The 14,947-nt window shown below is 32.5% G+C and overlaps 2 protein-coding genes across 2 annotated transcripts in view; both read left to right on the forward strand.

Moving 5' to 3' along the window:
* The window catches only part of LOC108687743 (TWiK family of potassium channels protein 18), a 17,866-nt gene extending 7,777 nt beyond the window's left edge, over window positions 1-10,089 (forward strand). Inside the window, exons 3-7 of the mRNA XM_018193680.1 lie at window positions 7,772-7,928; window positions 8,120-8,207; window positions 8,460-8,650; window positions 9,173-9,357; window positions 9,983-10,089. Of these exons, the coding sequence (XP_018049169.1) occupies window positions 7,772-7,928; window positions 8,120-8,207; window positions 8,460-8,650; window positions 9,173-9,357; window positions 9,983-10,089 (728 nt within the window). The remainder of the gene's footprint in view (window positions 1-7,771; window positions 7,929-8,119; window positions 8,208-8,459; window positions 8,651-9,172; window positions 9,358-9,982) is intronic.
* Window positions 10,090-14,225: 4,136 nt separating this feature from the next.
* LOC108687811 (potassium channel subfamily K member 18-like) overlaps window positions 14,226-14,947 on the forward strand; it is a 16,697-nt gene continuing 15,975 nt past the window's right edge. The window contains exon 1 of the mRNA XM_018193789.1: window positions 14,226-14,271. The gene's annotated coding sequence lies outside the window, so the exon portion shown is untranslated. The remainder of the gene's footprint in view (window positions 14,272-14,947) is intronic.

Consider the following 14,947-nt stretch of genomic DNA (forward strand, 5'->3'; position numbering starts at 1 on the left):
GCTCGTTATTTAGCTAGCCTACTTAGTTTAATTTGTTGTTACACATCCGAGCGAATAATATTTATATATTTTTTTATTTTATTTAAATTCGATATTAAATATAATTCGATATTAAACATTCTTCTGCCTCTCTCAATTCTTTCGAAAACAAAAAAGAATAAAAAAATTAATAATTTGTCTGAATATATAAATCAATTGACACTTTTGCTTATTGTTCAGATTATCAAGAGAGTTTCAGATATAATAACCGTATAGTATATATACACAAAAGGGGATATGGAAATAGTCGGTAACGTGATATAAATCAAGCGCGACAGCGATTGTCCGACATCGCCGGCAACGGGCATAATTAATTTTCAGAGGGAATCATTTTGCCGTTAAACTTCTTGACAAGCCGATAAATTGGTGCCGCGATGAAACCTCCAGCGATTAATCCTCGCGATAATTGATCGCTAACCATATATGCGACGACACTGTCGCGTCGATCGCTCTCGTCGTTCGAGACGGAGAAACAACAAACATATACACAAGTACACGCGGGATATCGGTTTCCGTATTTTTGGTTAATCGCCAATAATTCTCTGGCCGGAGGCCCGACCCAAACGGACTAATGTCCCTGATACGTCTGGCACGTGATACCTGTTACGTGCGTGGCAAGACAAGTATGTCGTTTTGCCGATAGTGCCATTCGAATCGATATGAACAAAACATTTTGACAATTTTGACATTCGAGATTTCTAATTAATTACCTTCCATATCAATCATTCGCAAAGAATAATTTTAAAATATTGCTGAATTGTCCAAATTTCTTTTTATTTTCATTTTACATAAATCTCTCTCTCTCTCTCTCTCTCTCTCTCTCTCTCTCTCTCTCTCTTTTCTTTCCGTTATTCCAGGTATATATTACTTTATCTGGTATTAATTAATAGCTTTTCTACTATTCTATTTTCGGTTTTTAAGATTATTATGTCATAATCCAATCTGCTTTATGCGCTGCCTAAACATACTTTAAACCGCCACGAAACGAATATGACGAGTGCATATATCATGTTAATTTATGTCATGGCGTGTTGCAGTAAATCATCATGGAAGCGAAAGAGGATAAAATCAGGTGATCCCGGCTGCCAAAATTGTCAGTTAGTGAAAATGATAAACATCACTGGCGGCGCATGTAATGCTTCACAACATAGTTATCAGCGTTCTAGAATTATCATGTACACCGTTAAAACTAAATGCACATCATCGATGTACATTTAACATGGAAGCTTTTACATGTAAATGCACGCGAAATGGTCTGAAAATATATTCCCATTTATCTCTTGCAATTTCAAATTAAGACTCGATAAAACATAACATTACAAATTTGATATTTTAATAATTAAGTGCAATATATGCAATTTAAATTCGTTTCTCTCGTCGGTCTTAAAACTAATTTTAATATTCAACATTAAAATCTTGATTAAATTAAAAATCAAGAATTATGAAAAGCTCAGTTTCAAAGAATTTGCGATTAAACTCGTCTTTCGCGATTCTTTGAGAGAGTCTGTATAAAAACGTCTTTATGCTTTTTATATTTTATTAAATCGTTAATGCTCGTCGTTCCAAGATTACATAATCGCGATAAAATGAATCGATAATAATGAATAGGCGAAATGGTTCTCTCGCACGTATTGATAAGGAAAAAACTTTAACTTTATCATCGGCGAAGTTGGATAACATTTCTATAAACGTCATTGATTAATTGAGTTCGAGATTGTAAATGCCGACATCGGTATATCGTTATTCATTTAGTGATGGATTTAGATTTGACAATAATAACCTAATGGTCGTCAGTGGTTTACATAACGTCGCGGACAAACGTCGTTTTACTCAACCTTTTACCGGCTTTATAAACTCGAGGCATACGATCCAAGTAATGAGTGTGTAAAGCCTGCAGAAATGGAGTTTTTTTTTAATGTTTAACTGTTAAAAAAAATCGCACGCAGTATGTATAATGTATATTCCGGGTTACATGGTTGGGTTACATTGTTACGCCGAGTAAAATATTGTACGTGCGAAACGACCGGAAAGTCAGATGTCAACGGCGATACGTAACATAACTCGTCGATCAACTTGGGTTCGTTCCATACGTTCCATACGTACCACCGTTCTATTCTGTCATGTCGAGAATTTCCTATCTCTTTTAGATTTTGATGCACACATACGCTTCAATCGTAGTACTCAATTACTTTTATATACATGTTACGTGAATTTTGATCATATTTTACACGTGCCACCAGCGTCGCTAAATTTTTCTGAAAATTGATAAAAAGTGTTTGCGATTTGTTCACGATATTCATTCTTAAAATGCGAGAAGTCTTTTAAATAACTTCTAAATAACTGTAATATGATTTCTGGTATATTTTTCCGGTTTTGGCAGTCGAAAACGGTTCGTAAATGCCATTTCCACTCTTTGGAGAATAATAATAGCTGGCTTATATTTTTGCTTCTTGTATTTTGTTCTCTTTTCAATAAAAATCAACTATTTTATAAATTTATAGATTTGCAAAATAAAGTTCATAGATTTGCAAAAGACTTTTGTCCTCATAGAAATAATATAGAATTTAGATTTACATAAGTTTTAAACATCGTGCGTTTGAAAGTGACTAGTTACGCAATCTCTATCAGTGATTATATATTGTTACTTTTTTGATGCATTTTTATTTTTGAATTGTAGCTATATCTAACTTATCAATGCGATAAAAGACAAACAATAAACATAAAGATTTTCATTATCCAAATCATTTTCCATATGTCTCATGCGCGTATTTTATCGAATTTTACCTTTCAAGATAAAATCTTTTGAATGAGAGATGTTATAGAAAATTGCAGTCAATACATATCGGAATTTTTGATAAAAGAATACTTGACCGTTTTTATAAGATCATCCGACTACAAAAAAATGCATATAAATAAATACAAAATTTTCTATTAAAGCTAGTCGAAAGAAAACATCAAATTCCCTGTTACATCGAATTGATATTCGATAATTCATATTTTTGTGCAAAAACTTTAATATAAATTGAAAAAAATGATGCGATATAATTGTTAACGTTTCACGTCACAACAGCCAATAAAACAGCAATTTCGTGTTTGTTGAAGTTAATCATGCTTGTAAATAACGGGCAAAATTAAATTATCTGTAAAAGAAATAATTATTTGCAATATTTAAAATTTAATATTCTAGCGTATCAAAAAAGGTCTCAAATTATTTTTTATATTTGCACTATCGTTTTATATTACTTCTATTACTACTCAAAAATAATAATTTTAATAGTAATAAGTACTTGATATGTAGTTGGGATAAAAAAATCTTGAAAATCTAAATCAAAAGTTCACTTTAATAGAAATTTTGAAAGAAATAACAATCGTGTGAATTGAAATAAAGCTAGAAATTTTTTTAAAATCATTTATACATTTATGTAAAAATCTAATTATTTTACTTTTGATGCCTTATAACTTTGAGTTACCAGTATTTCAATACACAACTTGAGAAATGTCAAATCTAAAAGTATTTAATCAGAATTCCTGAAACACTCCATATATGCATAGTAGTTTTATGCACCAGTATTCGTCGACTTGTATAACGACATTAATTTTCGCGTGCATGGCCCATTATTTCCACTTTCATTTCCGACTATGAAATGTGCGCATATTACATTGTTCATAGGGCGAGTCTAAAGTTGTACAAAGAACTTTGTTGTCATATTTTCGATTAAAAAATAACAAAAAATGTTTGTATCAAAATGCAGTTAAACATTCCCGATTTATTTAGGATATTTGAAGAGTAGATATAAATATGTATGTAAGAGTAGATATAAATATATTTAATTCTCGTATAAATTATACATATATATTATACTGTTTATTTGTCATTCATATATTAATAATATTTATTGATGCATTTTGATTATTATGAGAAAAATATATAATATAAAAACATTATTTTAATTTTAAGTAACGGTTTTGAGTGTAACATTCTGCTTTCCATTTTTCATTTTTTGTGCATCTTAGAATAAAAGTAATTGGCAGAATTAGATGATAGAAAGAGTTTAAAGAGTAATCCATTTTTATTTAATAAGCGTTTTTTACGATCCTTTCTCTTAAATTTCTTCTGCTTCTTTAACTTCAAAGCTTCGTATACCAATGTGAAGTAAAATGGAATTTGCGACACTATAAAAGTAACATCTTCATTTGTAGTCGCTTAGAGGATTTTAATTCCTCTAGAGGATTTTAAATCCTCTAGAGGATTTAATCCTCCTAAAAAAAGATGGTTTGCATGTGTATATAATAACATTGTAATTTGTAGAACATTTTAATATTTTAGTTGCGAGACTCTCGAGCCTTTGTATTATTAAATAGATAATTATGCTTCCATAATAGTAACCCGTTTCCATTCTTTGTAAAATTAAAAAATGTAATATTACCATATAATAATTATTATGATAATAACTTACTTTTGATGTGTTACGATAATATATTATGAGAATAACATTCTATTTTATTTACTCTTTAAATTTCTGAAACGAAATCTTACTCCAAAATAGTTAAGATATTGCCACTTTAAGTTAAGATAAAAAGAGTAAAAAATTTGTACTCTTGAATAAGAGTGGCAGATCTCTATTCTTTTTTTTTGGAATGAGATTCATTTCAAAGAAAAATAATATCATCCCTTTTTTTAATCTTACTTAAAAAAGCGTAAAAATCTGCCACTCTTATTCAAGAGTGCAAATTTTTCATTCTTTTTCAATACTGACTTTATTTTTAATATTTTAATTCTTTTAAAGTGAAATTTTATTCTAAAATTTTTTATTCTAAAATTTTTTATTCTAAAAAATTTAGAAAGTAGATATTATTTTCTAACTATTTCATAATGAAATGAGTACAAATTATGTTCATAACATTTATCGATATTTATGACGCGGATTATAGTTGCAGCTAATTTGCAATAGCATCACATTGCTTTCTTTTTTTTCTACTTTTTTGTAACAATAGATTTTTGGAAAGATGAACAAAAAAAATTGTATCAAAGACGCAATCTCTCTCGATTATTAGATTAACAAAGTCGGTGTTGCGTTTATTCGTTTGCGGACAAGCATTAAAAAATAACGCTGAAAAATCAGTCGCTGCATACCATCCGCAATGGCACATATTGTTTATTGGATGCGCGAGAAAATCTCTTTCGATGCTTTCTGCTGTATAGAGTTTTGGATATTGCGTCGGGATATAGCCGATTTCGCGACTTTGATCCGACTGGTTGCGAATTGCATGAAAGGATTTTTTATGGACGTGTATGGTGCATGAATAGTACATCATTTTCGTGTGAACGAATGCAATTCGCGCTCTCAAATTAAAGATATTGTATAAAGGGGATAAATTGTTTCGGCTACATACATTTCGATTTTTATCTTTTGCTTCGCGACTAAATCGTATGACTTTATCATCAATTTCATTGATAAGGTCATACGATTTAGTTAATAGAGGTAAAAGAAATCGACAAAGGTGCATATAAGATATGACGAGATTTAGAAATTTTGCTAAAAATATATTTATCAAAGAGATATCAAAATTAAATATAGAGACATTAAATTTAAGTATTTAAAATTAAGCATTACATTAAATTAAATATGTAGAAAGAATTGTCTCAAGCTCGTTCTGCCTTCCGTGCGTACATCATATTTTCGACGCGAAATGAGCGGAATACACACGCTATAAAACGTTGTCGTGAATATGGAATATTCGCAATGTCCGCGTAGACGCAGCTTTAAACGCGTCGATTTACTGTAGAGGTTTTATCGCTGTCATATACAATCGGTCGGCGCCACCGTTTTATCGTCGCTAAAAGACGCGTTTGCGCGATCGGACGTCGAGCGTTCATTTTGATTCGGCCATGCCGTAAATCATCGGCGTGAGTGTCGATTCTCGAAAATTAACGCGATCGCTGCTTCCCCTTCCTCCGAAATATAAAATTGTGTAAAAATACCAAAAGAAAAGAAGACAAAGAGAAAAAATTACACTGTTCTCGATTTTCAGAAACAATAGAAACAATAATTTTTGCTATAACTATATATAAGCTATACATAATTTTTTTCAATACAAAATGAAAATTACGGATCTGATTGCGTAATTGTAATACTAATAGGTAGGCGAATTAAAGAATAAATTACAAAGTTATCTAAATTTATTGCGTAGATTAATTTTTCGCAAAAAATTACCTTTTACTTTAAAACCTATGCACTAGATTTTTAAAAGTTTTCATTTTTATTAAAATGTACATATATTGTACGTATTGTACAGTAGCCATTGTTTTAACGCAAGATCGCGATAAGAAGAATTGCCATTACGAGATTTTTCGAGATTATCTGAGAGACGGGATCTCGATAATAAAGTCTACGTCTCGTGCATCACGGAATTAGTCATTTCGCATGCGAGAGATTTGACATGTAGTTTTCCTGAAAAATCATGCTGAATACATATCCTCGCGTTTCCCTTTTGTTACTTTCCCTATTTCGCGCATATTTGTGCACGTGTAGAAAAAAGAGCAGCTGAACAAGCTTTTTTTCGTGGCGATTTCGCGCGGTTACAAGGCATGCACGGATTCGTCCCTGGTATCGTACATCAATTCGACAGTTTTTTTAGCACTGGACTAAAATTTGTTGGTACATACTTTTTGCTTCTTTTGCGAATGATAAATGGCCGAAATAGAGACCAAATTAAAACGAGGAAATATCAACAAAAGTCGTTACTCGATAAACCGATCGCGAATAGTCATCAGTAGGTTGTCAGATTATTACATTGATAGGAAGATTCTCTTTGAGAAAGAAATCTCTTTAAAAGAAAAAGATGAATATAAAAAGCTGAATTCGATTTGCAACGAGAGAAATTAACGCAAACAGATATAATTAAACAATTTGTCTTAACGAACGACATTGTTGCTTACGATTAGTCTTCGTGACCGATTACGCTTCGTGTGAATATGATCTTTCTAATTTCGTGGAAAATCATTTCCGCTTTATGGAGACGCGGATGAAATTTTATGGTCTTTCCTTTTCTTTTTTAAAGACTTTTACTTACACAGTTTATAGAACACTACATTTCGTCACCTTATAAAACATGAAAATGTCCGAGTAGATTCTACGAGATTGTTTACGTCTCCCACGAGATAAACCTGAAACTTTCAGTAGCATGCGGTCAAACTCTCACGGATATGTCTGTTGAAACAACGTCCAGTTGAATTACTTGGAAGACAATTGATACTTTATGAATATCATTGCGATAGTAAAGTTTTCGTAGCTATCCGAGAACAAGCTTAATCCGCACTAATAAATAATGCGGATCACTGTGCAGAAATAATTTTAAAATATATCGAGATATTAGTTTTCTGTTTAAATATACAAATAAATTAGCCTTAGAACATAACAATATTTTAAATGAACAGAATCCATATATTAAGAGATTCTTGTTTTAACCATGAATTCAAACGTTCGGTATATTCTTTCTTTTTCTTTGGAATAAATATTTTAATCACGTGTGTTTGCGTAATTAATAATTCGAACAATATGATATTATATCGTATGGGTTTCTATCAGAACACCGCGGGCAATAAATTAATAATAAATGAATCAACTTGCGGATAGTTGTAGAATGGTATAAAGCAAGAAACAGAACCGAAGTGAAGCAACGAAGCTTGTCGATAAACTCACTTGCCATATTCTCGTATTTAACTGTGCAGGTTACGGCAACATTTGTCCCAAGACGAAACAGGGCAAAATCGCGACTATCATATACGCAATAATAGGGATGCCGCTTTTCCTTCTCTACCTCAGCAATATCGGTGACATTCTGGCCAGAAGCTTCAAGTGGACCTACGCCCGCTGTTGCTTGTGCAAGTAAGACCGTTCTACTCGTCACAAAAATCACATTCCTATTGAACTTTTCTGTATCATATGTTACATTCCTATTCATCTTTTCAGTATCTATCTTTTTCAATATCTATCTTTTTCAATATCTATCTTTTTCAATAGCGTAAAATCAGATTTTAAATCGTCATCGTCGAATTAATCTCGATTGATTTTTCAAGATGCCGGAGAAGACCATACGATGCGGCAAGTGCAAGAGCGTCGGAGATATTGAATGATCCAGCTGCGAAAAGAGATCGGTGGCAGCAAGTAAGCGACACCGTTGCAACAGAATTACAATTCGATTCCATTATAACGAAGTAGCATCGTGATGCAAGAGGGAATAAGACTTTCATACAGAATTTCTCAGAATTATTTCTATTATACATTCAAAAATCTTTCTAAAACTAATCGAGATAAAATTTTTTCAATATCAAAGACATCGATGCTTTATTATTACAAATGAATTCTGGTATGTTCGGGATATCAAGTAGGGGATATTTAAAGAAAATTTGTCTGTAGATTGTAAGCACGTATGGCGAGGAGGTAGATACGTCAAGCTTGAATGTAGAAGAAACTTTACCTAGATACGACGACAACGGAGAAGTTAACGGAAGTGACGGCGATGACGAAGACGATGACGACGAGAGTGACAGCTACGATCCTCAGCATGTCACGGTGCCGTTAACTCTCTGTCTTGCTATTATGGTGGGGTGAGTATCTGACGAGCGAGATAATAAGGAGAAATAGGGTTAATTAAAGGATTCACTTTTAAAGAACATATAACAGATAAATGAATTAACAAAAAATGATAAAAATTCTCTTGATAGGAAGAGTTTTTTAGATACTTAAAGTTTTTTAATAAAGTAATAACTCGAAAGATGGTGTAACAATACTTTTTAAAAATTAATATGAAATAAATATTTTTATGATTCTCTGATATTATTTAATTTGAAAAGTTACAAGTGTCTATAATCTTCGAAATTAAAAATTAATTTCGAGATTGCCAAATTCTTTTCTATTCAAATCAAAATTCTATTAAGGTAAAATTACAGAGTATAATTTTCGGACGCGATATACTTGGAGTATATATATTGATATTTATTTTCAGTTCGATCAGTTTGCAAGTCTAACATTGCATTAAACTTGATGTCACTTTCTTTCAAAAATTTAAAAGAACCTCTAGAAAAATTGTCTGGAATTGACAGCACTTTCCTTTACTTTTTGCCCGATAGGTATATTTGGGGTGGCGCATTTCTGTTTTCGACATGGGAATCTTGGGATATGCTGGATAGTTCTTATTTTTGCTTCGTTTCTTTATCGACCATAGGTTTCGGCGATATTGTTCCTGGTGAGAAAATTTATTCCGAACATGCCTTCGATTTGTCTTTTATCCTGTGTTCAATGTACCTAATGCTTGGTAAGTTTTACACATACATATACGATAATTTACATCTCTTATTATTTGTATATAAAAATTTATTTTAGAGCTTCCTTCAAGAAAATCCTCTTTACTGCTAATAATTAAATGTTCTCTTATAAATAAGACGATATTTATTATTAATATTATTATCATATTACAGAAGGAATATAAAATCATTTGATTTAATCGTATATTTTAGTCGCTAGTAAAATTAGAATAAAAAACAGATCATTTCATTTTTTAAAAAATATAATTGTCTCCGATTGTCACAGAATTTTTGACGTTCAACGTTACGATGCAAAGACAATCGTTTTGAAAGGGATCAACCGCTTTAAATCCTGCAACGCGATTTCATTCGTTGCAATACAGCTTTCCATGCTGCGAGCGCATTAAGTTCGTTTCAATCAATATCCGATTGCCGGGCAGATTTTTCGTGGAAAATATTCAAGTGCTTTTAAACCGAATGTTTCGACCGCTTTCATACGCGCGAACAGTGCTCTCAATTTACGCAACAATTGGCGCAATAATATCCGCGATGCTTGAAATCTCGCTCTAATCTAATATTTGATATAAACTTTATAGAGACATTGAATCACTCGTAAAGTATTTTTTGTATTTTAAGGAATGGCACTGATCGCTATGTGTTTTAATCTTATGCAAGAAGAGGTGATCGCGAAGATACGCAACCTAGTGCGCATCGTCAAGTACATCTTCAGATGTGAAAGATGAACGAGTTTTCATCGTGATTCTGCACCACTATTTTAATTGGTGAGTTAATAAATATTTCCGTTCTCAATCATTCAATAATCTAATTTTATGATGGTTTATAATAATGATTTTTATAGGATGATTTTTTTAATCTTCATAAGAAAGATTTAATTTAATTTTCCTAAAATTCTTCCTGTTACTTTTAATGCTAAGAAATAGGTACACATTTTTACGAGACATTTTTCACTGAAAATCATTCCTTATAAAAAAAAGATTGCTTGTGCTAGATGCGATCCGTATGAGCAAAGAGCAATCATTTGTATCATGTAGCTATATCTTTGATGTTCTCTTGCTCTTTTTGAATTCTTTTTCAAATCTTTCACGAAACGTAGGGGCGTAAGTGAACGAACGATTGAGTAGAAGTATTGCATTACAGTAAGAGCAACAAGACAAAAATCATAAACGATAAATTCTATACAACTATTCCGTGTCGCAAGGGAAACGCGGGTGATCTATTTGCTCTCCTTCGAGAGACTCCAAGGTTTTCTTTTAAAAGTTAAAAGTTTTATGAAGAAAAAATTAACGTTGTATCATTTCATCGGTTAAGTAATTGTTCAAAGTATCACATTGTAAGTATCAAAAATCAGTTTTACACTCTTCGAAACAATACAATTATATGAAATCTTTTTTTTCGATAAACATTTTACCGTTTCTAAAATTGCATGTTGGAATTTTTCGTTATCCGATTATCGGATCATTTAACGAAGCGAGCATTCTATCGGCGAGAATAGAGAGAGAGAGAGAGAGAGAGAGAGAGAGAGAGAGAGAGAGAGATCAAACGTTATCGTGCAAAATAGATATATCGATATATATATATATATATATAAACCCCCCCCCCCCACACACACACACAAGCATACAACAAAAAGACACACGCACATGCAATGTGGAACGCGATATCTGAAGATATCCGCGACGATTTAGAAGCTATCGAGCGTTTGCAAAAGTGGCTTGTATTTATAATTGTATGAAAAATATCAAGTAGATATCTCTTATCGAGATAGGATATAAATATTAATTGATTTGAAACATTCTCATTTCATATTAATGTTCACTTTCAATAAGATGAAAGTGGACATTGTCGACTAAAAAAATATTTCAACCATTTTGTATATTACAAGTACATAATGCAGGGGTCGTCATATAAACGGACCTAGTACAAAAAATGGTTGACCCGTTTATCAACTATTGATTTCTTTGCGTTTTATATCAACTATAAGCTTACGATTCTTGTAAACATTTTAAATCATAACAATATTAGAGAAAATAAAATACAATGAGTATAATTAATGACTTGTAACAAAAACTCAATTGCAAACTTAATTATAACTTATTTTATATTTACATACTTTGCTATATATTACAATATGAATGATTTTTACGATATACATATATTCAAAAAAGAGAGTAACCTAAACAGAGCGTTAATGTAAATCTCTTTGAAAAATAAGAATTTCGCCAAAAATGCTACTAGTTTATTTTATCTATATCTCATATCTATGATATATCACAGTGCATGATCGCGTACTTGAAGAGAGGAAATTGATGCGCTTTTGACGGTCATCGTTTCGCCCGAGCTTCAAATTGCGTAACAAAAAGATTCGCGAATAAGAAAAATGATAGGAAAGGAAAAACTTTAACCAAGTTTCTTCAATCACGCGAAACCAATATGAATTCTCGTCATTATTAATGTAATCTCGGAAAATAAAAAAAGTGTATCACAGTGCGTGTAATAGAGGCGAAGAAAGCATTTATAAAGACGAAAGAGAGAGGAAAGATAAAGAAGCCTAGGGTGGCATGGCAGTAAAGAAGGAAAGAGGAAAAAAAAATTAGAAGGAGAGAGAGAGAGAGAGGGGGGGGAGAGGGAGAGAGAGGGGGGAGAGAGGGAGAGAGAGGGGGGGAGAGAGAGATCAAGTCGCGATGGAACGGGGCTGCGACTACGCGCTTTCGCATGCAGCGTTCTTGTTGTACATTTACCGCACATGCGCCACAGCCACCCCCGGAGACATTGGAGAGCGATCCTGCGCCCTGCCGCCACTACGGGGGTGCGTCCGTACGTAAAAGCCGGCGTACGTTCCTCGTTCACTGTCGTCATTCGGCTCGACCTGCTCGTATTTCGCTCAACATTTATCTCGCATTTCACGACCTCGTCTCGCTTTGTTTATTCGATCGAAGCTCAAACGCCTCAAGTATCGCGGCCGCGAGATCTCGATCTAAACTAAAGAATCTCATCGATCTCGTCGTCACCGAGCGTCGAATCGCGCTCTATCGTCGTTTACCACCGACAGTTCGGTTTCGGTGTCGGCTCGATATCCACCAGCTCCAAGTTTGAACATATCTCAGTGTTGAGATATGAGGCTTGTTTTAAACGTGAAAAGTTACGGATAGTTTTATCGAAACATTTGTTGGATTTTACTGCAGAGTGTATCTGTGGTTAGAAGAAGGATTCTCTCTCGAGGGAATAGACAGCCACGAATGAGGACACTCGTCTATGTTCATAGAGTCAAGTTCGATAGAGCCCGCGTATACGATCGAGATGACATTTAGTATGATATTAATAACGAGAAAGTGTGCATTCTACGATCGACTACGACTACGATTATCAATAAAGCCTCTTTAATTGAAAAACATAGTAGAGGTTTTATAGTATGTGACATGCGGCTTTGTTCTTTACTGACGAATTTCTCGTAACGATATAATGACTCTTTCGCAATGGCATTATATTCTTCTTACTTTATATTGGAATATTGGAATAGCTGTCACTTATAATTCTTGGAAAATAAGACGAAATGGAACTTAAATTTGGAACAGAGTGAGTAATGTGACACATTTAATCTACTAAATAGAAACTTTCCATACTACTCGGGCAACAGAGATAAATTTAAAGATAATTAAATTATAATCTTTAAAATCGTTTATCGATTGCATATAATAGCTCGCCGAATTATGATAGAATAATTAGCGATTAATGAAATTGATAAGAAAAGATATGCGTTCTGTAAATGATTCTTTTGTTTTCCAACAGTGTTTTTAAATTTTTTAAATTAAACAAATTTTTTTTTTAACTGAAGAATTCCTTAATTGACAAATTACTTGCATGATTTATTTTATTTGTGATTTATTAAATTCTTATATTCCGTTCGCTCAAAATTAATCATCTCCGTATATGTCCAATGGTCGAGCGTTCATTTTTCATAAGGGACGCTTTGGAACAACCCCTCAGGGTAAAGAGCGGACGTGATTCGATGTGGTCATCGTGTTTCAATTCAAGAGTTCTTCCAATGATGCCCGTCACCGCGATAGATTGAGAACGGATGCGGACCATTAAGTAAATCGCGAATGCCAATCAGTGCGGAATAATCAGCGATGCCGTCGTGATCAATTTATCACGATGATTTTTCATAACTTGAAATTTTTTTAAAACATGATTTTGATAAAACAGTAACAAAGAAATGAGATGATAAATAAATAATATCGAATAAATTTGTAGTGTGTATTTCAAAACGAAAGAAGCATGTATTTGATATTGTTCCATTTCGGAAGCAGTCCAACTGCGAATCGTTTTCTTCGAATCTTATCTGTTAATATATCGAACATAATAACCAATATATAAGTTGATTATAGTCAATCTTTATGAATAGTAAGTAATATATGGGTCAATCATAGTCAGACCGTATCGGATGCCAGTGATACGAGTGCTCCAGACATTATATTGTAGGCGTGTCGATCATAATGTGACATTATTTGTGATAAGTGATATTGTAGACAAACTAGAAACTGCTTGTCTCTTCTCTCACTATTAAACAAAATTAATGCGAGACGCATAGTGTAACGCGCAGAGCGACATTGATCTATCATAAATAATATTATATATACACGAAACGATGGTGTAAAAATATTATGGCAACGGATCGACGGAACGTTGATTTCTTATTATTATAAACAAATAAACAGGATCGTTTAAAATAATCGGCACTTCTCTAGGAGCGATTTCATGAAACTCCGCGTGAACATTGTGCGAACAGGTTTTTTTTCTATTTTAGCGGTGCGATGTTATGTTCCGCAAATCGCCGTGGGAATTCGAGAATCGTCGTCGAAAACGCGAAAAGCAAGAGTAAGGAGCGATCATTGTTAAGCTGAATGGTAAGTTGTAATAATCAAATTTTTTGAACATATTTTGCAAAGCGATCAGCGCAGCGCATTAAAAGAATCGCAATGCATTCGTTTACAATTAATAGTTTTAATACTTTGTCCCATTCGCGCGAATACGATCGTCATAGATAGAGGAAAGTATAAGTCATAGATAGAGGAAAGTAAGTTTGCTCTCTTATTGTGATTTACATTGTGATTTGGATTTGATTAATTTGAATCCTATAATAAAATTTGTATTTGTTAAAAAAGAGATGATCGAAAACAAAATATAGAGTATCGAGAAATTTTTATACGTCCCTTTATTTCAAGCTTTGAATTGCAGTTCTCATAATATTAATGATGTTGTGATAATTTTAAAATTTTTAAAGTTGTTAAATGTAGAAAAAGTATATAATCATATCTTATATTTTATTTTAAAGAAATTGTAGTTGGAAATTTAATCAATATGTTATGTAATGTTGCAAAGTAAAATAATGAAATAATTATTTTCCCCAGTTCCTAAATGTTAAAACAGTTGCTTTTTTTATTATTATTGGTATTATTTTATCATTGATATTATTTTTTTATATAGAAATTAATAATATAATGCAATAAATTGCACTTGTATTGTTTTAATCATTGTTGATAAGTTATTGTTAATATCTGATAAAATAACTGTGTGCTTTAT

Source organism: Atta colombica, unplaced genomic scaffold, assembly GCF_001594045.1.
Source record: "Atta colombica isolate Treedump-2 unplaced genomic scaffold, Acol1.0 scaffold216, whole genome shotgun sequence".
NCBI lineage: Eukaryota > Metazoa > Arthropoda > Insecta > Hymenoptera > Formicidae > Atta > Atta colombica.